The 27,757-nt window shown below is 43.7% G+C and overlaps 1 protein-coding gene across 1 annotated transcript in view; it reads right to left on the reverse strand.

Annotated features, from left to right (window-relative positions):
- Positions 1-22,751, reverse strand: part of ADAMTS12 (ADAM metallopeptidase with thrombospondin type 1 motif 12) — a 137,299-nt gene extending 114,548 nt beyond the window's left edge. Inside the window, exons 1-2 of the mRNA XM_088532112.1 lie at positions 22,655-22,751; positions 17,472-17,833 (exon numbers count right to left, since the gene is read on the reverse strand). Coding sequence (XP_088388238.1) covers positions 17,472-17,833; positions 22,655-22,751 — 459 coding nt within the window. The remainder of the gene's footprint in view (positions 1-17,471; positions 17,834-22,654) is intronic.
- Positions 22,752-27,757: the final 5,006 nt, after the last annotated feature.

Consider the following 27,757-nt stretch of genomic DNA (forward strand, 5'->3'; position numbering starts at 1 on the left):
GGATGTGAAATATCAAAATATTTTCCAGAGATTATCTATTCATATTTTGAGTATCTTTCTGAATTTCATCATTCCTTTCCAGTCATAGTTCAAAAGACGAGCAAAAATAAAATTCAAAATTGAAAAGCAATTCTGCCTTTTTGCCTTTGCAGTCAACAGCAAAATTCTATTCATAGCCTTTTGCATCTAAGAGACGGCCCATCAATGAAAGCACACCAAGAATTATCAGACAAATTTAACATTAAATTCTCATTTTCAAAGGCAAGATACTTGCCTTTACTGAGTTTATTACAAATAACTCAGCAAAGGCCTTTGGACTAATTCTCCAAAACACACTATACAAGTTCTACACAGCCCAGCAAACAGTAGGCTCATTCCAGATATATACTGTTTGTTATGTGCCAGTCCCACAATGCATCCAATAATTTGAAAGAGGAGAAAAATGAAGGCCACAGCTGGACACCTCTATTTAATTGCAACTGCACCAACATTTGCTTGACTCTGGCAAACCACTGAGCTGCTCCATCTCCCATTTGTGAACTAGAGATAAAATTTCCTAACAACTCAGGGAAATATAGAAGGCAAGTGCTGTAAGATAGTCAGCTACTTCAATCAGGGGGATTATCAAAATTAAAAATAAGTCAAACTGAGGATAAATAAGGGGACAAGTGTCAAACAGGGGACATGGGGAGAAGAAGACGCATTCCCTGGAATGTGTTGAGAGCAGATGGGGCACTCCCATTGATCAGGTAGAGGCCCAGCAAGAAGCTGCTCTGTTTTGGGAGCCAGAGAACCTGCCCAAAGTGTCAAGACTCAAGCCATGTCCCCGACCTCCTAGTCTCCTGTCCACAGGAGCAGGCTGAGAGAAAGCAGCAAGGTTGGATTGCTGCTGCCCAGCTGGAGCTATCACTGCTCCTCTCCTGGTCCTGACCCCAGCACCTCCTCAGGTCTCCAGCAAAGCACTTCCTTCACTTCAGTCCCATTCCCTAGGGGTAATGCTCCCCAGGGTATAAATGCTTCTCGAGCAGAGAGCCAAGGGAAAAAGCTCAACATATATAGAGAGGGGACAGGAAGAAATAATTTATGATGTCCAAGAGCTGCTAGGAGTGATTAGACACCTTTTACAGATGAAAATAATTTTGCTCAGTTAATGAGACAGGAGCAGCTAGGTACATCAGCCAGAGCATCAGCTCTTGTGCTGCTGTAACCAGAGCATGAAACCGACTCTCCAGATAAATTTTTGCTCCAAAAAATATAGAACAGAGAACACTGTTACAAGTCACTCATCAAGCTTGAGTTGTTGCAAGGGGACAGAGTACACTTCAATCTTTGTGGCTGTAGGAACACAGAAAGCCAGAGATGTTCTGTCTCAGCCTTCTGTACAAGATGCATTAGCAAGCACTACAAGAATATTTCCTGCAACGTTGTTCAAGGCTCACGCAGAGCAAAATGATTAGAACTTCATGTCATGAGCCTCAAGCTCAGCTTTCTTCTCACCACAGTTCCTGGAGCAAGAATCTGCCTTTCAGCATCACGTGTGCTGCCCGACTAAACACAGGTCTACACAGAAAGAATCCAAGACAGAAAGTTAACAGCTTGCCCACTGACATACTGCCCCAGCAATTTTTTAAAGAGGAAAGTAGCGCAGAGAGCCTTCCCAGCCCTGGCAGAGCCTTAGGAAAATAATTCTCTTAAAGAGTTAATCAGGCTCTTGCATTGCCAAGCTTTGTATGCAAGTCCAGGATGCCCAGACTTCCCTCTCCTATTGGCAGCTCCCACGCCCTGGAATCATATAAGCCCTATTTCAGCAGCAGAAACAGGGCACTTTAATCCTTCCTGAAACCAATACCAGAAAGACAAATGATGTTACTAAGAACTTTAGTACTCTTAAGCCTTTGGACAACAAGTTAGCGAGTTTGAAGGGAATATGGGCAGTACAAAGGGTACCCCACTACACTGCTTTTGCTCAAAAACAAGAATCTGTCCATGGGAGGGAGCAATAAAAGGCTAGAGGTTCTGATTAGACAGCCCTGCAATCCCTTCTTTTACCTCTGTGTACAAAACCTTTGCTCTCAACCTGCTCCCCCTAGATATGAAGCTTTCCGAAAGGTTCTTTCCCACCATCACACTTTGCTGAGAGAGAAACGGACATCACTCACAGTGCCGAGAGGAAGACATCCTGCCTCCCCATCCATCATCCTCCTCGCTCTGCGACTGAAGGGACCGTGCAGGCAGCTCCAGGTGTGAGCAGTGCTCAGAGGGAATAACAAGAGCCACAGCAAGCAAAGAATGAGCCTGAGCAGCATCACACAGACCACAGTTTGGCAGGGGACAGTCACATCTAACAGCACTGACACAACTAGGCAGTCCAGGTTACCCTTACACGCAGTGCTGCATCAGTGCCTGAATGCATGTGGTACAAAAAGGGCTTTACCTGACAGTCATGTTAAGAGAGGATTGTGCTTCTGTTTAACACACCAGGCTGTCTAGGGTTTGTACAGCTGGTACAGAAGAACAAGCACAGTCAGATCAAAGCAAAGGAGAAATTTCAAGAGGACCCCTTCCTTGCTCGTTATTCTTACAGCTACAGTGGACTTGTACTCTGTTGCATCCTGCCTGAATGAACCAGCAGCCCTCACTACTCTGTTCAAAATTTGTTCTTTTAATGAAAATTGGACAGGATGATGCAATTATAAAGGGAGGAAAAAAAAAGGAAAAAAACACCTCGCTTCTGACGTGTGCCCCATTGAGCTGCTCTTGAACACTGATGCTCGCAGGCATCGCATTTATTCAGCAGTGCCTGCTCAGAGCAGGTCACAATCACAGCTCCCCAGGGTGCTCCAGCCACAGCAGGCAGGTGTGAAACATCTGTGCCAGGCCACCGTATTGCAGGTTTATTTCAAAACAGGATAAAAGTGAGTGGTTAAAATAGAACAAAACAAAGTCCTCACATTTCTGCAGCCCTGTCTCGAGTGCATGCCTGCATCCCAATATCCATTTTTCCATGTTAGTGTTCCTACCCTTTTCCTGCACAGATTGGCACCACACATGCTGAAGCACTGGGATGCTCTCTCCCTTTTCCAGTGGGAGCAGGCCTGATGGGGATAGGATGGGATCTGAGCAGATCAAGCTGACAGAAAAGTCCTTCACAGAAATCCTGATTTCAGAGTCTATTTCAGGCTTTGTTGTTTACCACTGATCAGTAGAGAAACACTTATTACTAGGAAACAGAAGCTCCCCAGCAACCAATTTGCAAATACATTTTTTGACCTGAACATTTTCCACCATGACCAGCAGGAGTTAATGCTTTTCCAGCCTCCACAGCTGCAATACTGACACATCCATCCCCTCTGCCCATGCCTGGAAGGGCCAGAGGACTACACCACAACACTCCTGAAAAGCTGGGTACACTCTGGAATCTCGGGGATCCTTCAAGAGCTTCTAGCAGTTCCTGAGGCTCTGCTGCAGCCTCCCTGAGCAGCCGCATTCCCAAGCGGAGCCGCTGCACACGGGCGCTCCCGGCGCACTCCGCTGCCGAGCGCTCCCTACGAGCCCGCCGGCCCTCGGACGCAGACGCTGCAGCGGCCCCGCTCCTGCACGCAACATCCCAGGCAAACGAACCCGGCCCCTGCCAAGAGCTTCTCTCTGCAGTCAGGGCTGCAACAGAACTTTCCAAGTTCTATCTCAAGTTCTGCCTCCCCTGCCTCCATTTGCCAGTTAATTCAGCTCATCTGGGAGGTGTTTCACAGAGCCCGAGACTTATGGGGTGTTTTTTTGCTGGCCAGGGTGGGGTGAAGTGGTAGGGGCATTTTTGGTAGGTTTTCTTTTATGGGGGGACTCCTAGAAAATGCAGGTTCGCCATGTCCTCTAGAAATGCAAACACTTTAGTCTAAGTGAACCAAGGCCATTTGTGAATGAGATAAGATGTTATCAATCAGATTTCAGAGAATTAAGGCTAACAGGGATTATTTTTTTTTTTTGGATTGCGTGAAGTCCTACCCTCAGCTAGACTAAGTTTGCCTAAACCACTTCCTGCACTTACCTAATCTTTTAGGCTCCAACTTCCAAGTTCGTAAAAAAGGGTTCCAGGCATTCCCAGGAATGTCAGCCAATTGTTTTAGGAAGATCCTGCGAGCCCTCACAAGTGACACCAGTTTAGGCATCCAGACCAGTGCTCGGGCAGCTCGAGCAGGACTGGGAGGGAAAGCCCGGATCAGCAAACCCGTCACCAGTTCTTCATCACGTAAAGCAAGCGCCACAAAAGCACAGCAGGACAGCTCAGACCAACGTGTCTCACCCTGTATCCCACTGCCAAAAGCTGCCAAACAGACTCCTAGAGAAGGGTATAAATAGCATGTAGTACTTCTCACTGTTTCTTTCCCTGTCCTTTTTCAGGTTCAATAAGAAATGTCTACAGTATTTTAAAGTGAACCTTCAGCCACATCTTCACTTTATTTTTCTCATCTCTGCTCGATTCTAGGATCGTTTTTGATTTTTTCATGACAGCATCTCAAAATAATAAGCCCATCTTGGCATCAGCTAGTATGTCTAATTTTTGTCTTATATTTCCAGCCAATAACTTTCTAAAATAACTTCACAGCTTCCAGCTATGACACTCAATTTCTTCTCCCTGTTATTCCAACTTTAACATCACCTATTTTAGCAGTGTAACATCTCAGATCTCTGCACAGATGTTATCTTCCAGCTTCATTTTTTTCCAAAAATTTTCATTACCCACTCCTTATTTTTGGCCCACGAGCATTAATGAAAAATTTCAAATAAAGTAGCCTGATATAGAGTCTTAAGGGACTATGCCAAAAGGCTTACTTCTCCCAATAATTCTTCCTTCTCCTTGCACACTATTCTCCAGATTTATGAAGCCACAGAAATTCAACACATATATAACACCTTTGCTGTAGTGTTGGCAATATTACACGCTTCTTTCTCCAGTGCTCTGCAATAGAGATGACAGCTCTGCCCAAGGGCTTGGACACCTTGCATCACTGCCACCACTCCCGCAAGAAGGTTTCTAACACAACAGTGGTTTTCTGCAGTCTTGTGTCCATCGCACTCTCCAGCCCACTGTACAAACCTCTGCAATCACAGATAGATAAGTTATTAGTCCCTTTGGGTTACATTCAGGTGCCTACTTTTGCCAAGTTAGACCAATTGGTCAACACTCAGCTATCAGCTGGGCATCTTACATTCAAGAGAGCACAAAACAACTTAAGCAACCCAAGTCACCCGAGTGGGCTTCACCACGAGTTGGAAGCACAGAATCATTATGGCTGGAAGACACTTTTACAATCACCAAGTCTAACCATAAACCCATCACCACCATCACCACTAAGCCATGCTCTTAACTGCCTTTCTTCTAAATCACTGCTATGCTCAGACCTCTGAATTCTTCTCCAAAACTAAATGAAATCCATTTCCTCATTTGAGGCAAAATAACACTTAATGGTATAAACAAGTGGCATGTTTTCCCAGTAGCTTAGCTAGCATTAAAAGAAACAAACAGGAATTTCTCTGTGTAAAGAGAGTCTGCACCACTTCAATTTCTCCGTTTGATTAACGAGCATAATTATTATGACCTACATCACATTAGCTGGGCTGACTAAAGCCAGCAATCACAAGGGCACCTATACTTAAGCACCTGGTAGATCACGGCACACTGCATAGTAGGCAGAGGTGGTGATGGGGAGGGGGAAAGTGATGCTGCAAGGAACAGTTTATTTCGTTCATATTTGTCTGATCCGTGTAAGATGCTCAAACACAGGGCCATTGCCTAGAAAATGAAAATACTGCAGCAACTGTATTTGCCAAGGGAATACTGGGACAGGTGGTCCCATCAGGTATCCACTCCAGAGGCTAGTGGACAGGATTCACTGTGATCACTCAGGAATCACCAAGTCTGGAAGCCTTTTCTTCCAAGACATGACATTTCCTGCTTCCATAAGAACAGCAAAATTGAATACCAACACAGAGATCACCAAATACCTTTTGCCTCCCGTGGTCCTGCTGTGCAGCAGGCTGCTTGAGATCAATTGCTTTTATTTTGCATATTATTTCATATTACATCAACCTATTTAATTTGTCAGCAACCTAACAGTACATATCTGGAGATAAACCTCACCTAAAATCCTTTGAATCTAACAAAAAAACAACCAAACAAAAAACACACCCATACACATCACAGAACTATACAACATACAACTATTCCATCAGGGTATGCAGGAAAGAGAAGAATAAAGGCACGAGACAGAGTTCAGTGCTATAACCCTCCAAGTTAAAGTGTAGTTGATCTGAAATCACTAAGTAATTATTCATTAGTGCACTTCAGGCAGAGGATGCTCATCTCAAATGCTACCTGGGAACTTTCATGTAATGGAGCTCAACAAGGGTGAAATATGACCTACAATGTTATTTCAACTCCATAAATCCTCTCAGTGGATTCTAACAGTAATAGAAGTTATTCATGTTTCTCTCACTAACCCAGAAGCATGTTAATTCAGAACAGAGGAGGTTCTGCAAAACGAAAATCAATTATTTAGCAATTGTTCTTGCCAGAGCCAAATATGTTTAATACTCAATACACTATTCACTTGATCTAATTTAATCATGAAGACAGTGGACCTGATTAGATCTTGATTTATCCATTTAGTAAACACAAACTCAGAAGAAAGTTTGGGGGAATAGGAAATGAAGGTATAAACCGAAGGTAACAGAAATGAAGAAAACACATGCTTCAGCTATTAAGATCAAACAAGCTTCAGAGCTACAACCACATAATGATGCTGCAAAGCAATTTTAGGTGGACGTTTTCTTCTTGGAAACTTCCCTTGTGCTTACATTTTGAATTAAAAAATAATTTGGAGTCTGTTACACAGGTTATACAGGTCATTTTTCTTTTTATTTCATCGTCTCCTGTGATATGGAACTTCTTTCCAATGAGGCCATCTGTACTAAAACCTCAGACAAGCTGAACCAATGGAGACAGTCAAGACAACCCAAACTAAAGTCTCCAAATAATCCTATAACCACAAGTAGCCAGTCACAAGCACAGCTGTGTGGGAGACCACGCACTTGTGTGACAATTCATTGAGAGGGCTCAGCACAAAAGCAAGAAAATCTGTAAAGGATGCAAAGTCTTTCAGGATAGTAAAGCAGAGTAAAATCTAACGAACTTCAGAAAGATGCAATTCAGTGTCGATTGATGAAGACAGATACATCATGGCAAAGGAAATGGGGAAGATACAGAGAAATAATCCTAGTCTTTGTGTATTGAGTAATGGAATCACACCTAACTGTTACTGCATAGAAATAAAAACCTGAGCTGACATTTACATGGAAAAAAGAATTTAAACTAAATCTGCCCATCTCAGCAGCTGTCAAAAAAGAAGCTTTATCAAGCCCTGGGAACTATCAGGAAACAAAGCGATAACAGAATAGACCACGTCACCAAATAATCTGACACAAGAGCTGCGATCGACGTTTGATATCCGTTTTCTCTGCCAAGGCAGTAATTTAGGGAGCCAAAGGAAGCTAACAGGAAGTTAAAACCAAAAACAGAAAACAGAAAAGGAAGAATAAGGTCAAAATCCACTTTTAAGTGTTGAAATTCACATTTAATGTTTCTAGCACCAGATGATGGACTTGCTTGGCCTGCTCTTAAAGATGCAAAAAAAAGAGAGATAATTCCCATATCAAGCCATCTGATCAGAGCTGAAAAGAAGCAGACAAGAACACAGGAGAGGAGCTCTACATGCATATGCTGTTTTTATCTGCCCCTAGATTTACCATCATTGTCAGAGAGGCTCTGCTCAAGACAGAGCCTTTTTCCTATTGTCTTGAACAGACTTGATCCATCCCCGATTTATATAAGGAAACAGGGAAAGTTCACACTACTTACTCAATACCCAAATTCTGACCAAGTGTTTAGAGCCTGTTCTGTTTCAAATATATACATTAAAAATTACAAACAGCAGATTTTGAATAAACAAATTAAGCAGTGACTGCATGAGCTTCATTGTTGATTTACAACACATGCAATGGATTTAGATCTACGCTTCGGATTTGTGTGCAGCAACAGGCCCAAGTGGATTTACTAGGGACTGTCTGTTTCGCCATGCAAACATTATGCACGTGGAATGTGCAATGGATGCGTTTAGGCACCACCACCACTTAGCCACAGCAAGCTGCTTCCTTTAAAGCTTGCAGCTTCTTATCAATCCTTCTCTAGAGCTACTAGACCCTGGACTACCCATATGCAACTGGTACTGAAGTCTTATCAACCTACACAACAGGTCGGAAGCCCTAAAAGGTGCCTTTGTTACAAGTCTAACTTGTCTGTATTGAGGGCTCTCTATCTATAAAAGCGCAAGACTGCAGAGGATTAGACAAAAGGTAAACGAAAGAGCCCAACACCAGCACCCTTGAGAGGCAAAGTAAGCCTCTGGTTCCAGCTCACTACTGTTTCTCTACACCTGCAGCCTTCAATGCTTACCCTGCACAGGGACCAACATTGATCACCTCTGACCAACAAAGTATTGAGGAAATAAATAAATAAAATTTAATTTCTCAGAAGCTCTCACAGAGCAGCTGTGAAGATGCCATCAGCCCTTGTTTTCACTAAGGGCAAACAGCAAAACCATCATCTTTTGGTCTTTTGTCTACATCACCCACTGTCATTCAGCCCCTTAACATCTTATGATCATACATCTGTGAGAACAGAGGAACAAGCTTTTTAAAAAAAACTAGAAAATAAGGCATGTAATCAGTGAGATCTGTGCCTATTAATGTCACATTATATGCATGATTGGCTGAGAATATAGAAAGCTTCAGTTCTTCCCCTCTTGCTCATCATTAATGACAACATTCAAAGCACATGCCCTGATGAGCAGCAGGTACAGCACCTGTTTTCCCTGATATATTAATTATTAACTTCCAAGTTGGACCCTTGCTGGTACCCTTCCTTTCAGCATCATGAAAATGGATTCTGTCTCCAGCAGATCTCTTCCCCACACAGGCTCCATTTCTTCCCTGAAAGCAGTTTTCTCCAATATCTCTTGGATCTTCTCCAGGACTCCTCACTGACACGTGATACAAGGCACCTTGGCATCCAACTCAGTACCAAGTTGTAGATGTGTTGCCTTATAGATCAATTTGCTTAGGCTGATTGGCCATTGGACTGATCACAGGTTTGCTCCTTTACCTGCAAGGTTTGTAAGAGTTTAGTCTTTTTGATATCTCCATTCCTTTCAGATCTGATTGAATTTTGTTAGCAAATTCCAAAAATACTAGAAGGAGCAGAAACATCCTGTCTTAAAAGTCTCACATTCCTCAGCAATCAAATGAAAATGATTATATATTTTCATTTAGCTTCTGGATACTTTCACAGTAGGTTCTCAAGTCAATCAATGAGAAGTGTGTTTGTTTTTAAAAATATTAGATTTAAACAAAAAAAATGTTCATAAGCACCACTTCAGAAAAAATATCAGAGGATTCATTATAAGGACTTAGAGCTAAAAACATGACTAGATTGTTGCTTCAGAGCAGCACTGCAAAGTAACTAGCAAATAAGCAGACAGATTTAAAGAACAAGAAAAAAACACTTCTTAAAACTATAGAAGGACACCTGCTTTCTGCATCTCCCCAAGGGGTTACAGACGGTTAGACTTTGAAGGAGCAAGGCATCCCAATCCTGGGCATACCATTCAAATTGGCAACTACTGTAACCCTTATTTTAACCTATCCATTAATTAAACTTTCACTGAAATGTACCAACTCCATAGTGAAAACTGTGTCAATACCCAACTTCTGGGTTAACAGCTTTACATTGGTCAAAGGTGACAAGGCCAAGACCAGCAACAACAGACTCAGCCGGATTCTCATGGACTGAGATCACTGATGAGATTTTATTTGACCTGTCAATTAGAGCATTTTTCAGACAAAAGATGGGGGGAAGGGAGCTGGCAGATGGGTGAAGTTGGACTTCGAACATGAGAAAAAGGATAGACTTTGAAGTATTGCAGCAAATACCAGTCCAAGTTTGAATGATAAATCCGCAAAATCTGACTTAAGATGCCTTCAAGAGGATTAAAAAAATAAAACGCATTAGTCAAGCAAGAATAATATCCAGATCTTCATTATTTTACAGAAAACATAGGCAAAACATGAGAGAAAAAAAAGAGGACAGAATGCATTAGTTGTCTTCTGGTGTAAATTTTTCTCCTTATAGCATTTTTCACACTACTGCCTAAAGAAGGAAACATAGAGCACCAACATAACAGAGTTAGTAACACCTTATATAGGACAGAAAATGCCAAATCACAGCATTTAAAGTTTGGAGGCTCTGTTATATCCAAGCATGGAGGAATTCCCAACCCCAAGGAGATGGTCTCTTTTCCCTTCAGCATTTTACAGGCTCTTATTGTCTGACATTTCACCTCCAACAGATTACTGCTGACTGAATAAACCAAAAGATTTTGGTCCGCCGATGCCAGTGACATCAGAAGGGCAGACCTGTCTGCTGTGCTTCCAACGGTGGGCAGGATCCACCAGCTACTACAAGGTAGAGCTATTGCAAATGAGGAATCCAGAAACTCACTTCAAGTCAGCAAAAAGAAATGAGTTTAACTTCTCCAAGATTTTACCCATAAATAGTGTAGGGAAAAAAAAAAAAAAAGGGATTTCCAAGCAGTACAACTTTTCTCCTTACACTGCTATAAGATGCTGACTCCCATCTTCACAATTACTAACAAAATATGTTTTCAAGGAAAGTTGCAAAACACAGGTGAAGAATTTGAAAAACTTGGCACAGAGTATTTTTGTTATCTCTTCTAGAGTAAACAAAACTGGTTAGGGTGGAGATCCATGGAGAAAGACTTATGCATATGTTTCTGCATATGCCTGATCCCAGAATAGAGTTCACTTAGAGTACCGCAGTAGCAATATACAATATATGCAGTCCTTTGTCAATAGCATATCTTAAAAAAAATAATAGGCATCAAGCCAAAAGACTTTTCCAAAGGTATTCTGAGGCTATAAGGGTCCACATGAGGAAAGAGAGCTCAATTCAGTCTCAGATGGCCATAAGGGCAACTTAAGAAAAAGTATAACCTTTACTTAATTGTATTTTTTCACTGCCAAATACTTAGTCACTTGTGAAAGTGGACAACTGTTTGCATTAAGAGAAATAATTGTTAGTCACACAGATTTCAAAAATACTACAAGGATGCTGAAACTTAGGCTTATGATAAAAACTTGGTTACAAGGAGAGAAACAATTCAGCTTCAGAGATATAAAACGCCTCGTTACCAAACTATCATAAACAATTTTACTTCATGAAACTGTAGCAACAATCCTGAAAGGTTCTGTTAAATTATCAGATTACAGATCAGTCAATCCAGACACTGAATTTCTCAATATCATTTTCCATTTCCATTTGAGGATTATGCTTACAGACCAAGCTGATTTCAGTAACATCATAACAAATAATCAAGGTATACGACCCTACGCCTTACCAGGCTCAACACAAGGAGGGAAAAGAGTTAAAGCTGGAGTCTGAAAATGCTAATTTAGATATGCAAGAAAAGCGTTACTCGAGATACCTTGAACGTTAAACAAAAAGAAAAGCCTCATCACCACATGAACTAGAAATCACTCACAATGACTAAATTGCAGGTAATCAGGGCGAGAGACAGGGTCATTGCTCTCGGCTATAGCAGCTCTGCAGGGCTCTGATTTCACAACCTTTCACAACAGGTTAACAAACTGGAAAATGCAGAAGCAGACAAGAATCTCTATTAGTGAACATATAAGCTTAGTACATGTTTTATCTTTCCATTACCTTGCTTCCTTATTATAAAGCTGTTTAGAGGAAACAATTTTCTATCCCTAAACACTGCCCAAGGGAAACACTGAGTAGCCTGATACACTGACACAGGCTTTGTGCACCCATAGGAGGGGAAGTGGAGAACAGCAGTATTAGGTTAAAGTATTAAAAGCACAGTACCCTTCGCATCCACTGAGCAGTTTCACCTGGGAGAGATCATAAGGTGATAAAACAATGGAGGCAACATAGAATCACAGAATGCTTAAGGTTGGAAGGGACCTCTAGAGATCATCTAGTCCAACCCCCTGCACACGCAGGGTCACCTAGAGCACGTGGCACAGGACTGCGTCCAAGCGGGTTTGGAAGATCTCCAGAGAAGGAGACTCCACAACCTCTCTGGGCAGCCTGTTCCAGTGCTCTGTCACTCTCACTGTTAAGAAATTTTTCCTTAAGTTCCTGTGGTTGTGATGGAAAAAATATGCATTTATCTATTCTTTTAACATTTAAGCCCATCCCAGAACTTTACTGATTTTGGAATTACAGTGTGAATTCACTTATCATTCGTAGCATTTGTATAACTAAAGGGCTGAATAAATTAGCTTACTGATGCCAGTGATCAGCAAATGCTTTATGAGGATGCAGAGCCCCTAAGCAAGACCTCTGCAAAAGGTTCATAGCAGTTTTGAAGTGAATTACAGCAGCTGAAACACTGCTCAAAAAGCTTATTAGGGGGAAAGAATTCTTCTCTGGCTTGTTTGCCTTTGTATTATGACTTTGGAAGGGATGGGAACATAATTCTATGAACTTCCTTGTTTGCATCAGGCAGGAAGGTTGCTCGCTATTCCGGTCAGGTTGCAGAGCGTGAAGCAGCGCGGGCTCAGGGCAGCCCGGCTCTGCAGCAGAAGGACCCACTGCTTGGAGCGGTGCCGCTGCGGGACAGGTCTTGGCCAGCAGGATTAATGAGAAAACGAGAAATTAATCATCGTTCCAGAAAATAAACCTCATAGCAGGAGACTTAGTGAGCAGAATTCATGCTGTCGTAGGTGCCATCGGTACTGTGCTATCTTATATGTCCCAGTCACAAGTTTGCGAGTGAATTCACAAAAGAGGTGAGATAGCAGTAACGCTAGCATGAAGATTTAGGAAATATGTTTTAATTGTTATATATGGGCTTGTTGTCATATAGAGAAAGTTTTCAGGTATTATTCTATGGGGATTGCTGCTCTTGTTTTCCAGATAGTTTCCCATACTAGTCATTAAAGAAAAGGAAAACTTCATTCCTAAACATACTGCAAAATGTGATAGTACTTATCCCTGACATTATATTAATACTAGCTATTGGGACCATTTTTTCCCTGGGTAAGGATAAAAATCAGAGAGATACAGTAATGTAACCTCTGCATAATAATTGCCGTGAGTTAACAGTGCAGTTAATTTAACAGGAGTTAATAAACAAGGTTTCTTCTGTCTTTTAGAGTCCTTGGGATTTGTTTGAATTCAATGCCAATGTTGCAGCTGCATCACTTAGTCTTGTAAATTGTAATGATGCACAACTTTATACACTGGATTTGCAGCAAAGGATGTACTTCAAATTATTGCAAAGCTCCCTGTGGGGGGAGGCTGGCTGGCTTTGTTTCTTTCTGATAGCTGAGTGGGAGTTTTTGTGGGTCGAACTGTTAGTACACAAGCCACACTGTAAGTCTGGGGTGTGTGTCTGTCTCTCTGCATTACGGTGGTTTGTCCCATGCAATAAGAGACTTTTATCCCTTGTATTATAGCATCATTATTTCAGGTTAAGTTCTAGACTTTTTTTTTTTTTGAGAACGCAGTGCAGCATTAGTATTTACAGATTAGATTTTTAGTGAAATGCCCTTTTTTTTTCCCCCTCTGCATAATTGATCGAAGAAGTGGATAAAAATATCGACAAGAACCTCCTTGCTGTGTGTAGCCTCATGCCGCTCTGGGTTGCCTCTTATCCTGGAGTAATCCAAGAAGCATTCACAGTCCTTAAACTTGGGTGTGATTTCAAGGCATGCAAGTGCCACTTAGGAGGCTGCAGTGTAATTGTGATAAAGCAAAGTTCCTGTGGAACTTTTGAGGTTTTAGTTTCTGGTAGTTTCCTCTAGTTCTGTCAGTGACCACCACTGAAAAGAGCCCAGCACCATCCTCCTCACTGCCTCCCTTGAGGTACTTATAGACACTGATTAGATCCCCTCTCAGCCTTCTCCATGCTTTGTATATCATAGGAGCAGAGAAAACACTGAGTTCCTCAAAACTGAGGCAAGCTTGCAAGAAAAAACACTGATGGATTTTTCACTTATATGATTATGACTAAAAACACAGGTAGTGTTGCCTAAGCACAAGAGATCATTCTTCATTTTCATGAAGTGTCACTAGTCTGCAATAAGTTACGCTATAGAGTAACTCAGTCCATAAACTTGGGGTAATAATTCAGCTTTCCCACCCTTTGCTCCCTTCCCAGGGCTGTTTTGGGAATGTTCAATATTACTGCTGCCACACAAGGACTAATGCACAACTGAGAATTAACATTTGCAAACATTCGCTGCAAACTTTTGCTGAAACTATAGAAGTGTAAAAGCACTGTCAGAAGTTTGCCTTGGCAGTCTGTTTAGAGCAAATCCAAATATTTCCACTGAGAGACAAAAACTAAAACATTTCCCTCCATTTGGAAACTTTCCTGTACCTAAGAGGCTGGATATCCATCCTCCCCCCAAGTACAACTTTCAATTTCAATTCATTTCTAGTTCTCCAGCAGCGACCTTTCCTTTGGGGCCCTTCCCAAAGTCATGCACCCTCACACATTTGTGTAAAAGTGTATTTCTGAAAATAAAAATATATTTAAATCAAAAGAGGAAACCTCACACAATGACTTCTCCCTTTCTGGCCTTGCAGGCCATTTCAGATATGCATAAATACAAATGAATTCAAACTGGTAATGTAACAGAGTTTCTCTCCTCCTGTCCCACCAAAATACCCAAATCCTGAGTAGTATAGTAAAACACCATACTGTTGGCTTGCAGAAACACTGACAGCAATCAGGCAGAATGTTGTTTCTCACATTTTGCAAGTGCTGCTTCTCTTTCAGGCATCTGTAAATATCATTCACTCAAACAGATGCCCCGTGGAAATTGCGTCTCCTCGGCAACAGCTGTTTTATCTCTGTCCACTTGATTTATGGAGGATAAAGACTGATTCCCAAAAATGTCACGAATAAAATGAATAGTAAGAACAATACTGTTGTTACATGAAAGAGCAATGCCCACAACAGTAGTGGAGAGAAACAGGGATATATTTTAAAAGTGAAAGCACAAGGCAGATGAAAGCCCATTTCTGTGTTTTCCATCAGTGCTGGGTTAGATCTTCATCCTTATTCTACTCTTACATACCTAGAGCACTCCAGGAAGGGAGCATCACTATTACCATTACCTGCTCATGAAGGCTAAGATATTAGTTCTTACCTGCTTAGCTTAATTGCTAATGAGGCCTGAGCAAAACATCAGCACGAGGTGAGCTCTCAACATCTGCTGCTTACGGGGACCCTTGCACAGTGCCCAGTCCTGACCCGGGCACTCTCAGGTGAGGCCTGTGCGGTGATCATTGCTGCACAGTGATGCTCTGGGTAGCTGATACCAGCCGCACTGGTTTGCCATCCTTCTCTTCTTTCTGTCATCTTCCTCTTCCACCCATCTCAGTCCCAGAGACGGGTATCAGCTCACAGAATGGTTAAGGTTGGAAGTGACCTCTAGAGATTATCTAGTCCAACCCCCCTGCTCCAGCAGGGACACCTGCTCCAGCACGTGGCACAGGGTGGTGTACAAGCAGATTTGGAAGATCTCCAGAGAAGGAGACTCTACAACCTCTGGGCAACTCACCGCAAACGACTCACAATTAAAAAAAAAAAAAAAAAAAGTCACACACACACATAGACACACATAGTTTAGATTTCATGTCCTGCAGAATAATTTCTCCTCAATTTGCCCTTTTTAAATATCCCCAACAATTTTTGCTACTTCTATAGTGTTTATCTATTCTCAGGTCTCCTTCTCAGCCTCATGAGAATAAACAGAAAATGTACTTATATAGGGAAGTACAACACAGCCCATGAAAAAGACACAGCAGCATTGCGCATAAAAATTATTATATATATTTATATATATATAAGGGCATTTCCAGAATGGCAATAAATAAATATTACCTCAGGGCACAGCAGACCACCACAAATTGGTTCCAAGCATCCTGAAATCTGGATTCCTTTTCTCAATACTGCCAAAAGCCTATTAGGCATTAATAAATGTTCTCATGCCACACTGGATCTTTGGGGAACTTCCACAGGAAAAGCAAGCTGAGCCGCCTTCCCCAGCCCGCGCCACTCACAGGAATTCAGAGATTCCAGTCTAGCTCCTACTGCACCCCTTCAGGGCAGAGGCTCAGATAGGAGTTGAAGACAGAACCTCTCTACCACTTTTTTTTTTTTTTCCCCTCCCCAAGCCTAAGAATCCCATTAAAATCCTCATTTCCCCTCCCCTCAATTCAGCAGCAACCTGAATTAATACATGAGTGTTTTCAAACTTCTGATTTTGGCAGGGGGGAAAGGGAGAGGGCAAGAACAACCACCATGTATCTTTTTTATAAAATAATTTTATGAGAAAGAAAAGAGCAAAACACAAACAATACAGCTCTATCTTCAAGCAAATGGTATTTCAGAGATCTCCAAAATAAAATTCAAACTAAAATTCAAAGAGCCTGGAGCCCAAGTGAAAGGGTCACTTCCAAAGCATTTTACCAGGTGGAGTTTATAACAAATTTGGGTGACTTTTTTTAAATCCTTCTTGCAGTCTATTTTGAAAAGCATAATGATCACCCACGTTTCATTTCCAAGTTCTCACTTCATGAATTCTAACAAAGGTGCTCTGGCAAAGCACATGACAAATCAACCAAAGGAGATATTGTAGCACCACAGCACCTTTCTATTACTGCCCATCCCTGACTATAAGGAATTTCAGGGAAGCTTTAATAAATTGGTCCCTACCGGGGAGAAAAAAAAAAAAAAAAAAAAAGAGTAGGCAAACTTCTGATCTTCAAGGCATCGATCCCCCATCAGTTATCTCAAGTAACCCAGGCAGTATGCCAAAAGAGTTTTCAGCACTCACGCATGATATTCCGAAGTTTCCTGTTTCATCTACAGCAGACCTGTTTTCACACATTGTCAGGTTATTTCAGGAGCCCGTAGATTTTCCAAAGCTTTGCACTTCTCTTAGCAAGCAACCCCTTTACACATTGACCAGCTGGCAGGAAAACAACAGAGATTCCAGGTGTTCAGCCTGATGTTGAGCTCAGGCTCAAGGGTGAACTCTTTCCCCAGCCTGTGCAGAGAGGTGCATTGACGCAAGGGGTCAGTGCACTGATCTGCACACTTTCAAAGGTCATTCATTTCGCTGTCTTTCAAAAATGCAAATTATATCCATAGACGTAGCCTGATACTTTCTGAGAGTTTTATCAGCAAGATAGGCCCATTGAGCTTCTTAAAGCACACATTCATATACAAATGCTCTAGCTCAGCTCTAAGGAGATGATAGTTAGCCCAGAAGTCCAGCAAAAGGTCATGGTCACTTACCAGGCCATTGCAAGTGCTGATTGCAGCCGTCCCGCTCCCCGAATCTGGCTGCAACACCGTGCCAATGAAGTGGCAAGGAACTCCTGAGCGAGTTGCAATCTTCGCGCTAGCGTAGTTGCCACGTCTCCTTTCTACTACATAGTTATGGGAAAGAAATCCCGTGTGGACAGTCAAGTTAAAAAACAGATCCTTCTCCTCATGATTAATTTTATAGTATACCACACTTTTCTTTTTGCTGAGGTCTCTCTTCTTCCTTGTGTTTGAGATGTGATGATGTAAGTTAAAAGAGAGAAAACGTCCACTCGCATCTACTCGTGACGGTTCGACCACGTGGTATTCTTGCAATGTCTTGATAAAGTGCTCTGGGAGAAGCAGGGGGAAACAAAAAGAAGCAGAGGTGGGTAAGTTCTAGCCTTGTCAGAGCTTACATGGCTTAAAGGGAGACTTGTGAATGAGGAAAGTTCACCATTTCATCCTACTGGCACAGTGGTGGGGCAATGCATTACCACTGTACAATAAATATATAAAACATTGTACTACATATATATAAAAATCTTGGCACTCCCTTTAAAAGATAAACATTTTTCTTCCCAAACATTGTTTCCTCTTAAATAGAGCACTGACTCTCATCTCCCTCTACTCCCATCCCTGCTGCAAGCCTTCCCCAGCTGTGATCCCCAAGATTCTTGGTTAGGTTCTCATCAAGCAGATGAGCCCTGCAAAACAGACCACCTGAAGCAGGAAACAGAACGTAACAAATAAATAAAGAAAAGCAAAGAAGAAAACAAAACGCACACTTGTTACATCTGGCAGTAGCTATAGGACAACTGGCAGCACCCACCTTTAACAGACATTGCAGCAAGGAGATGATTTTAAAGGGTTTGCACTGGATGAGTGAAGTAACCACATGATTATGAGTAAGAGGCTCCCATTAGGATAAGACCAGACTTATCAGAGTCTAGCAGGGGAAGAAATCATAATTTATCAAGGGAAGAAGGCATCACTAGTATTGTCACTTAATATAAGAAATAATAAATTTTTTAAAAAAACTCAAATTTTTAATCGGAAGTGTAAAACTCAAAAGCTCCAAGGAAATAAGATAAATCCTCCTAAATCACACTACCTTAGCACTCATTCCTTATGAGCCAGATCCTCAATCAGCAAGTTTGACTTCAGCCCAAGAAGTCAGTCTGAATACATTCCATCAAAAAAAGAAGTTGTGAGGATATGCATCATTCCAGGCTATCTTTCCCCGGGAAAGGTCTTCCTTCCCAAAATTCCAGCCACTTATGCCTCATTCATTAACTAAGCTGATTAATGAAATAATTAACATGCTCCAGGAACTTCTAGAACACTTTCTCTATTCCTGGAAGTGGTAGAGCAGTCCATCCCCTGGAGAAGTCTCACTCCTCACTGAGTGCACCTTTGAACCCACCTGCCTTCAATCATGCCTAAATAGATGTGTGCCAGCTGACCCCATTGAGGAGAGGCGGGCACAGAGGAGCTGCATTGGCTGCTGTACAAGGCACAGGTGCTCTGACACTGTTGCACAGTAAGTATTCCTAAGCCCATGGACACTTGGGACACATGCACGGAAATATCACCTACCTAAAAAAATTCCTCACGCATACAGAAAAAATACGCAAGCAATCTGGTCTCAGTGGCACCTTTATCCCAGAAGCAAACTTGCTGCACTCCTGTAAAATGAGTACCTGAGTCCCAGCAGTCTGCAGGGACTGGGGGCTTGTGCAGGATAAGCCACAGCTGGGGCTTGGTGCCTGTAGATGACTGCAGTTGGAGACCTCCCCACGGCCTCTAATCCGGAGACACGGCATATCCTGCCTGCTCCCACACACACAGCAGGGGCTCGTGTTGGAAACTCAGTCTGCACCTTCCTGCCTGCCATTTAGGGCCCCTGATGACAGCCACCTGCCTGGCCCTCTAGCACCTCTAGAGCTACAGAAAGGGTCCTCCCCAGTCTATAGAGAAGCAGATCATGGGGAAGAGAGGAGGAATACCCAAAAACATGGATGATCTGCAGAAGACAAAGTTTTCAGACTTGGGAGTTTTCCTCTCATGTCCTCCATACTGTGATAACAAAGATGGGGTTAGAAAGAGCCCAGCAGACCAGGCCCTCCCGTGTTGCAGCACAACTCACGCAACGCTCAAATTCAAGCCTTGAAGGGCAACTGGTTTCGTTTGCTGTTGCTGTAGGATTTGATCCTGCTTTATGTCTTCAGCTTAACTTTTTGTGGCTTATCTGATAAGCTCCACACAAGACTTGTGGTTTTGAACTTCAAATTCTTCCAGGAGGTTTTTTATTTCAGCAGTACGCTAGTTATTATGTAGTGGCTAAGCACTACATCATCAAGACAGACATCATCAGTTATAAGAAAAAAACTTCCTAAGAATATGCTGTTAACAAGATTATCCAAAGGAAAGAAGCTTAACTTCTCCCACCCACCCTTTAATTTTGCATTTTTGAATGCCAGTAACTGGAGAGGGGATTTATGCTAAAATACAGTAGACAGTAATACAACTGCAGAACTTTATTATTTAAAACTCTGCAAAAGACCAGAGGGAATAAGATAACACAACGAAGTCTAATAAGATATGGTTAAAGATATTCCACAAAAAATCAGTATCACTGATGCCTAGACTGCTGCTTAGTGTTTAGCAAAGGCAATGCTGTCAGCATTAAAACAGCTTACTAAGCTCTATGTTAAGACTAACATAATTTGATCTTTCTATTTGCAGAAGAGAGACTAAAAGACAGGAGGCACAATTTGGATGATATCTTACTGCTCTTCTAGGAAATAAAAGAGTGATTGAATGCTTGAAACAGAGAAGCAAGGAGAACTTAACACATGCAATCCAACTGTGCAACAACAGTAGTATCCTTCAGTATTGACTCCCTCAAGTTTTCTGCAGCAGTAACTAGTTCCTATTCAAACACTATGGGTACCTTACTGCCATTTCTCCCATCCCACACCCTTAATGCTTTGTGTGCCAGCAAAAACTAAATAATCTTTAAATGCCATCAGTATTTAAAATGCCATCCAGCCTTTGAAAAGGCCACCACCTTGCATGTTGTGTAGGCATTCCCTTGGAGTCAGACCTTTACCACATGCAAGAAGGACGCACTGCAGATAAGCAATGCAGTAAAAGATGGAAACAGACAGGAGAAGTTGGAAAATTTCTTTCCTGAAGTAGCTGAAGTTGATCCTAATATCCTATACAACTCTTGGCTCAGCTATCTATTCTTCTGAACAGTGTTATTAACCAGAGATAGTGTCTGGATCCAATGTTAGTAGATAGGGTGAAGCTGACCTAGGAGCTCTTCTCCGCATCTCCCCATCCCTAACAGCAGCACCAGTCTTCTCCTTGGCCATGCATAGTGCTCTCCAAAGCAAGGAAGCCCTGAGCAGATCATGCAGTGGGCACTGCTTGACAGTGCAGGCCAGGAACAGAAAGACTTCCATGGGAGACTTGTATAGTGCCCATCCTTGGAATGCTTCATCTTTCTTCAGCTGCATCCTGAGCACCGGCTTCTGTCTGCATTGCGAGCAGGACCGAAGCAAAGAATTAAGCAGTGTGTTCAGGGTAGTACTTTGCCTTGGAATAACAGTCTCTTCTGGGCACGCAGGACAAGCAAGGTTCAAGAGCAAGGACCAGGTCCTTAGGACTTACTTAAGAAGTCTAAAAATTGCTTAGATTGTTTGAGAAACTTTCCCCACAGACCCTGCTAATTCTGTACTACGCCAAACATCTGATAAAATTGAACACCACTACTGCCTGCTCTGCGGATTCAAACTCCAACTCCACAGCCTGTATGAAGAACTGCTGCACACAAACTCACTAGGTTAGAATAAGCAGAAAGACATTAAACAGTCTGCCACCTGTACTGGGAAATGCACAATTTCTTTTAGACAGAAAACACACTTTTTCTCTGTAGACAAAGTTCCTTCAAAATGTGACACCATCATTTGCCACTGCTTCATCTTCAAGTCTCCTACATCTGCGTCTCAGACCCTCTGGATTCCTTTCAAACAGTTCCTTGGGGCAGCCAATAGGAATGCTTATCCCTGGAGGAAGCGTGTTCCTGATCCCAAGGCTCCGTTCCCAGGCCTTCCAGCTCCTCCACCGCCCCGAGCTGAGACAATCCATCCTGGAGAACAGTCATCCCAACAGCCCTTGAACACATAGCAAGAGTCTCCTCCAATGTCCGATGAGCCGCACTCGTTGCAGATACTGACTGAAGACATTGCTTAAAAGTCACTTCAGCTATGCAAGACACAGGGATTACTCCCGACTCTTGCACGCCTCATATTCATTCAACTTGCCTTCTTACTGTTGCCAATAAATAACTAAATAAAATTTTGGAACTGTCCCCTTACACAAAGCTTTCTCTTGGGAAGTCCTTGATTTCAATGCCTAGAAAGTGAAATTCGTTCTGAGTCAGTTTCTGGATGCCTGGCACACGCACAGTGAACCCTTGCTAACACAGCGCTCCCTGCCTGGCTCCTCTCCCAGCCCCTGAAGTGCTATCGTTCTTCTCGCTCGGGTTACGTGTCAGTGGCTTCAGGATAACAGATTGCTCCTCAGGCAGTTAGGGCACCGCTTCAGCTTCTCACGAGCTCAGAGGCACAGAGGAGACTGCACTTTTCTCTGCTCAACCATCCCTCTGACAGCACCGGAGATGATTAGATCTGGAAGGTCTTCAGCAAAACTTCCTCCAGTGCGTTCAGGTCTCCTACGGCCAGGCAGAGCCCAACTAGCTTTCCCTCATTTATAGGCTGCTTTTCCATGCACACGCAGCAGCAGTAAATCCCCGGCCGGCACCACCGCGGCCAGGTGCTCGGCTGACGGCCACAAACGGGGCGCGCGCCGGACACTGTCCCGATGCGCAACCCCCCAACTCCCTTTACACCCCGGGAGCATCAACCTCCCGCACCCCGCGTTTCTGCAGGACGGTCGTTATTAGGGGGCGAGGTAAAGAAAGGGAAAAACGTACGTTGCCGGGCACTAAACTTGCTCAGTTTCGCGGAGGCGACGCTGCTCTTTAAAGAGGCAGCGGCGGATCCCGCAGCAGCCCCGAGCGCAGCACGGAGCTTCCCCGCAACTAAGTGAACGCACGGAGGGCACGAAGCGGCAGCCGGGGACCGCGGCGCGGGGACACTGACCTTGCCGCTCGGCGGGGAAGGGCGGCGGGGCCGCGCACAGCGCCTGGACGCGCAGGACGTGGAGCCACGCGCAGAGGGCCCAGCCCGCGCTCGGCATGGCGCGCGGCGGCCGGCGGCGCCTCAGCCGGGCCGCCGCATGGCGGGGCGGCCCCGCGCCGCTCCGCGCCGCGCCGCGCCGCGCCCACCGCGCGGTGTCCGGTTTCTGCCGGCGGGCCGGGGCCGGGCGCCGCTCCGCGCTGGCGCCGCCGGGGTTAACGCGGAGCGCCGGGGGCGGCCGCAGGGGAGCGGGGAGCGCCGCGTGCCGCCGCCCGCGGATCCCCGAGGCCTCAGCCCGGCCCAGAGCCCCGCGACGGGGCGGCCCGGACGGGGGTCCCGGGTCGGTCCCCTCCCCGCAGCCGCCCCGCCCCGGCGATGCCGCGGGGCTAAACCGCGTTTGTGCGGCGTTTGGCCGCGTGTTTCTGCGTTACCGGCCCGGGGTCCCTGCGTGGAAGGAGGGAAATTTCTGGTCATCTTGTCACTTTCTTATTGTATTTTGGTCATCCTGTTACTTTCTTATTGTGCTTTATTTCTGGAGGTCCTTGACTGCAGCTTGTGCTGGTTGCACTGCACTGCTTCAGGGGAGACCCAAGTGCCCAAAGCAGCTCCCCACTCACTGCTTAAATCCTTTCGCATTATTCTGTGGTTATTTGCACTGCCATTTTTCTCCTGGTCAGGCTTTCCCAAAGGTAAATATCCATCACGGTCCAGCTGTCTAGCAATACAAGAAACATGAACTCCAAACTCCTGAGAATGAACCTGCAAGGAAGAGTTTGCAAATCTCACATTTTCCCAGGAAAATAGCCAGTGTGACTGCTCACAGGCTTGGGACAGGGAAGAGTCCTGGGAACCAAACGTGTTTACAGCAGCATAAGTGTTTGATGGGTGACTCACCATGGCCTGTTCCCTAGTTAATGGAACAGCTCAGGCTACGCAAAAGAGGGTGATTTTGTCTAACTTCCAATACCCAGTAACCCTCATGATTTCTTCATGCATGATTTCTTCATGCTAAATGCTCATTTTGGTCGAGCTGTCAGTGTGTTCTGCCTGTGAATAATGTTATGCTGCGTAATAGAGCAACAAGTACCTGACATCCCTGCTGTCAGCACTATTCTTTGAATAATGCAATATCATATTTGATGCTAGAACGTTTTGTGGCATAGGATATTGGAACCTGTCTGGCTTCTTTATCACTACATCCCCAATGCAAGCTTCACAAAAAGCTGTAAGTATTTTAAAGTAATTAAACTTGAGAATAGGGAGATATCTACATCAAACTATAAAATGGGAAAGGGAAATAAAGTGAGCAGAAAAGGTTAGGAGAATTGGAAAGAGGGAGCGGGAGCCCTAGGTAGGTAGGGGCACACATGTACAAAGTACTGGTGTGGCAAACCTCTAGAAGGCCTTTGATGAAACTGGCATGTGGCCACCTGCAGTTTCCCGTCTTCTCTTTGTGTAGGTGCGCACAGTGTCTGGTGTGAGGCAAGTAATATTTGTGCAGGAAAATTCGTCTTGATTCCTTCCTCAGCAGGAAGAGCAGATTCCCATCGCCCATAATCCGCCCATAATCATGAAGCACAATATGTTTTTACTTCTGCCTTCTTCTGGGAATGCAGAGTTCTTTTTCTGGACTAACTCTCTCAATATGCTACTCCTGCCTGTTTCCTTCTCTGTCATCTCTTCTTCAAGAGTGTCATATCAGAGAAGGCAAAAAAAAAAGTCAGGAAGTAATGGACTTGAGACTTGAGGAACTTGAGAGGTTTTGTAGGAATTTGCATTTTTGTTTTGATTTCTTTATAGCCAAAAAGTTACATATGCAAAAGCCATGCAGAATAGAGAAACAGAACTGTGGGAATCTGATTCCAAACATCTATAACTCCCTGGGCTTTGGGCCAACATCCACATATACAGAAGAAGTGAATCACTGGGTGTCGTATCGGGAAATACCCAGCGGGGACAAGAGGACCCCGTTTAAGGGATGCTTTGGCTCTGGCTGACACAGTCATGACAATGTGCAGCAGTGGCACAAGCAGAAATGCTTTCATGCTGTGAGGACATACAGAGGCCAGCTATTTAAGCCAACAAAATTAATGGCGCTGTCTTCCCAGTATAGACGTGACTTCAGAGAGCCTGTGTGGGCTATTACAAAGTATATATTAAGCTGTTTTAGTCATGCACAAAGAATTGTGAAAATCATCTGATAAGGAATTGATTGGTGGTTTCTCATTCTGAAAGAGGTATAACCTGAGATCTTGGAGCTTTTTGTGACTGTGACTTTTTATTTGTTTCACTGTTTTTTAATAATTTAGCCTCAATTATAAAAGAAAAAGAAATGTACTGCCACTTTAGCTGTGTTCTAGTGATGGTAAAAGTGTTGCAGTTCAGTAGCCTGTAATTCAAGACAGACAGTCCTATATGTGTACTGGAAGGAAAAAAACATGGAATATGATGAAGAAACACATAGTCTAGCTATATAACCCAAAGTTAATTAATTGTATGTGCTGAGATTCATATTATATAAATATGTACAGAGAGGCAGGAAAGATGACATTCTGAGCACAGAGAAATTACAACATAAATTACACAGTTCCACAGTAAGGAATTGCACAGGATGAATCCCTGCTTAAGACAGTGAAAAAAATCTGCTTTGCTGGAAGTGAGATTCTCTGGCCAAAGTTTAGAGATCTGTAAGGCATCTAGTATGTGCTTGCCGGGCTCCTCCTCCTGTTAGTAGAGAAGATACCTCCGAAGGATAATACATCCCCTGCTGTCACACACAAGGGCAAACACTGTCCAGACTCGAATCCCAAAGACTGTATGTAGAATCTGCTGAGCAATTATTACATATCTACTATCTTTTTTTCTTTTTAGATGGTAGTTTGTGAGTACTTTGTGTGTGTGTAATTCCCTTAATTCCCTGATTCTCCTTTAGAGTTTACCGTCTCTTGGCACGACCAACTTCTGGTAGCTGGAAGAGAGACACCGCTGCACCTCCGGCTTTACCTTTCAATTCTGTGCTTTAAAGGTGTTTGCAGGTGGCTCGTGCAAAAGCTGCTTGCTCGCATTCCAGTCACGGTCCATGAGCAGATTCGTGGAGCAGCAGAATGAACCCAACTCTGAAAGGGTCAGTGACTCCACTTTTGGAGGGTTCACGCTCAGATTTCTGCTAATTCCTATCATTGCCCAAATATGGATCTTTGCTTGTAAGTGGCCATCTAATTCAGAAAAATGTTAATTTTATTTTTTGATTATGTAAAATGTAAAGCTCATCTAGCCTTATTGTTCATATAAAATTTTTAAAGGATGTTTCTGGAGCAAGGGGTTACTTTGAAATTACCTTTTCAGGGATATTTTTGCCACAAAAGTATTTTCTCAGTGATGTACTTAGAAGATAAATGAAGAGAGGACATGAACGTGGCTGAACAACATCTTTCATTACAATTTAAAACTGCATTTAGGTATTACTTTCTGGAGAATGTGTCTGTTTTCCATGAAGTTTATCAACAATGAAAATGCCATACAAAGAGTTATTCACAAAACAGTATTCTGTGGAGAAAATGCATCATTTGAGCATAATTTCAAGTCCATCAGTGCTGCCACATATTAATTACTCTTTTCAATTAAGTCCATTCAGGACATTTTCGATTATTCTTTGCTTTGGTGTATTGAAAAGAAAAAAAAAATAAAAAATCCTTTGCTGCTACAAAAATTCATTTGGAATTAGACCCTTGTTTGAAATGTTTCTGTATTTAAAATAATGATGTATTTAATATTTTGAAATTCTTCTTTGCGGTACAAAAACGGCTTTCATATTAAAAAGTCCCATATCCCTTGCCAATAAATAAATAAATAAATAAGCAGCACATAGCTGGTTCAGTCACTTTGTAATTAATGTTTCATTTTTGAAACAGGTCTGTAGAGAACTGAAAAATAATAAGGATTTTCGGGGTAAATTGTAGGGAAATTATCATTTCAGCAAAAATTTATTTGACGTGTCTAAAACATGTTAAGAAGAATAAATATTTCTGACAAGGGACTAAGAAGAAAACCCGATTTTCCCTGTATACCTTGCTAATTATTTACCAAAGGACGTTGCTGCTGCTTCTGCGTGGCTCAGTTACAGATGGTTGCTGCTCGTGAGCTAAAACGGGAACTAAGCAGAGGGAAGGAGCAAGAAGTGAGTTTGTGGCAGGTATTTCAGTCACCTTTCTTTTGGGCGAGCGCTGAGGCTGCCAGCACTGCTGCGGGGGGAGCACTTCACGCCCTCTGCTTTATGTCAGAACATCTGCCCTGGTGCGGCTCCGATCAAAACTTTGCTCTTTCCCTGGGATTGTGTTCGTACGTTTGCAGCCCGGTGCTGCCCGCGGCCGGGATTCCCGGGATTGCTGCCGTTTCCACCGCGTTTCTTGCCCTCTTTCGTCCCCAGGCGAGCACTGCACGCGGCGGGCAGCCCGCTCCGCCGCGTAGCATCCTTCCTGATGAAGTTGGAGAGCCCCCGTCTTCTGATCTCCCCAGGGCACAAAAAGACGCGGCCGGTCCCTCGCTGTCCCGCGCGTCCCGTTCGTGATGGGGAAGCTGCAGGGTGGATGTTTGGACAGAGCTCGTGTCTGCTCGATGGCATGTTCATACGTATACACATATGCACGTGGACAAATACACACGTAAATACCAGTAGAAGCACACATGCAATATATATGTTTAAAATGGGCGTAAAGGGTGATATATGTACCTATACACACACACGCATAAATACATACACACACACACATATATGTATGTATTTCCAAGAAGGGTGAAGTGGAGCGCAAGGTGCAGTAGGAATGAAGTCGGGATTTTCTCTTGGCGATTTCGGGGGAAAAGCGGCGGGTGCGGGTGTCCCGGGGATGCTGCGGGGGGTGCAGCCGCCGGGGCGGAGCGGGGGGGCCCGGCGGGGCGGCCCGGGAGCGCCGCGCATGCCCCGCCGCCGCGCCGGCCCCCGGCCCCGGGGCTGGATATAACCGCGCAGCGGGGCCGGGCCCGGCGCCAGCCGCGCCGCCCCGCCGAGCCGGAGGCAGCCGCCGCCGCCAC

Source organism: Tinamus guttatus, unplaced genomic scaffold, assembly GCF_059628265.1.
Source record: "Tinamus guttatus ecotype Peru unplaced genomic scaffold, ASM5962826v1 Tinamus_guttatus_pri_ptg000455l, whole genome shotgun sequence".
Lineage (NCBI taxonomy): Eukaryota > Metazoa > Chordata > Aves > Tinamiformes > Tinamidae > Tinamus > Tinamus guttatus.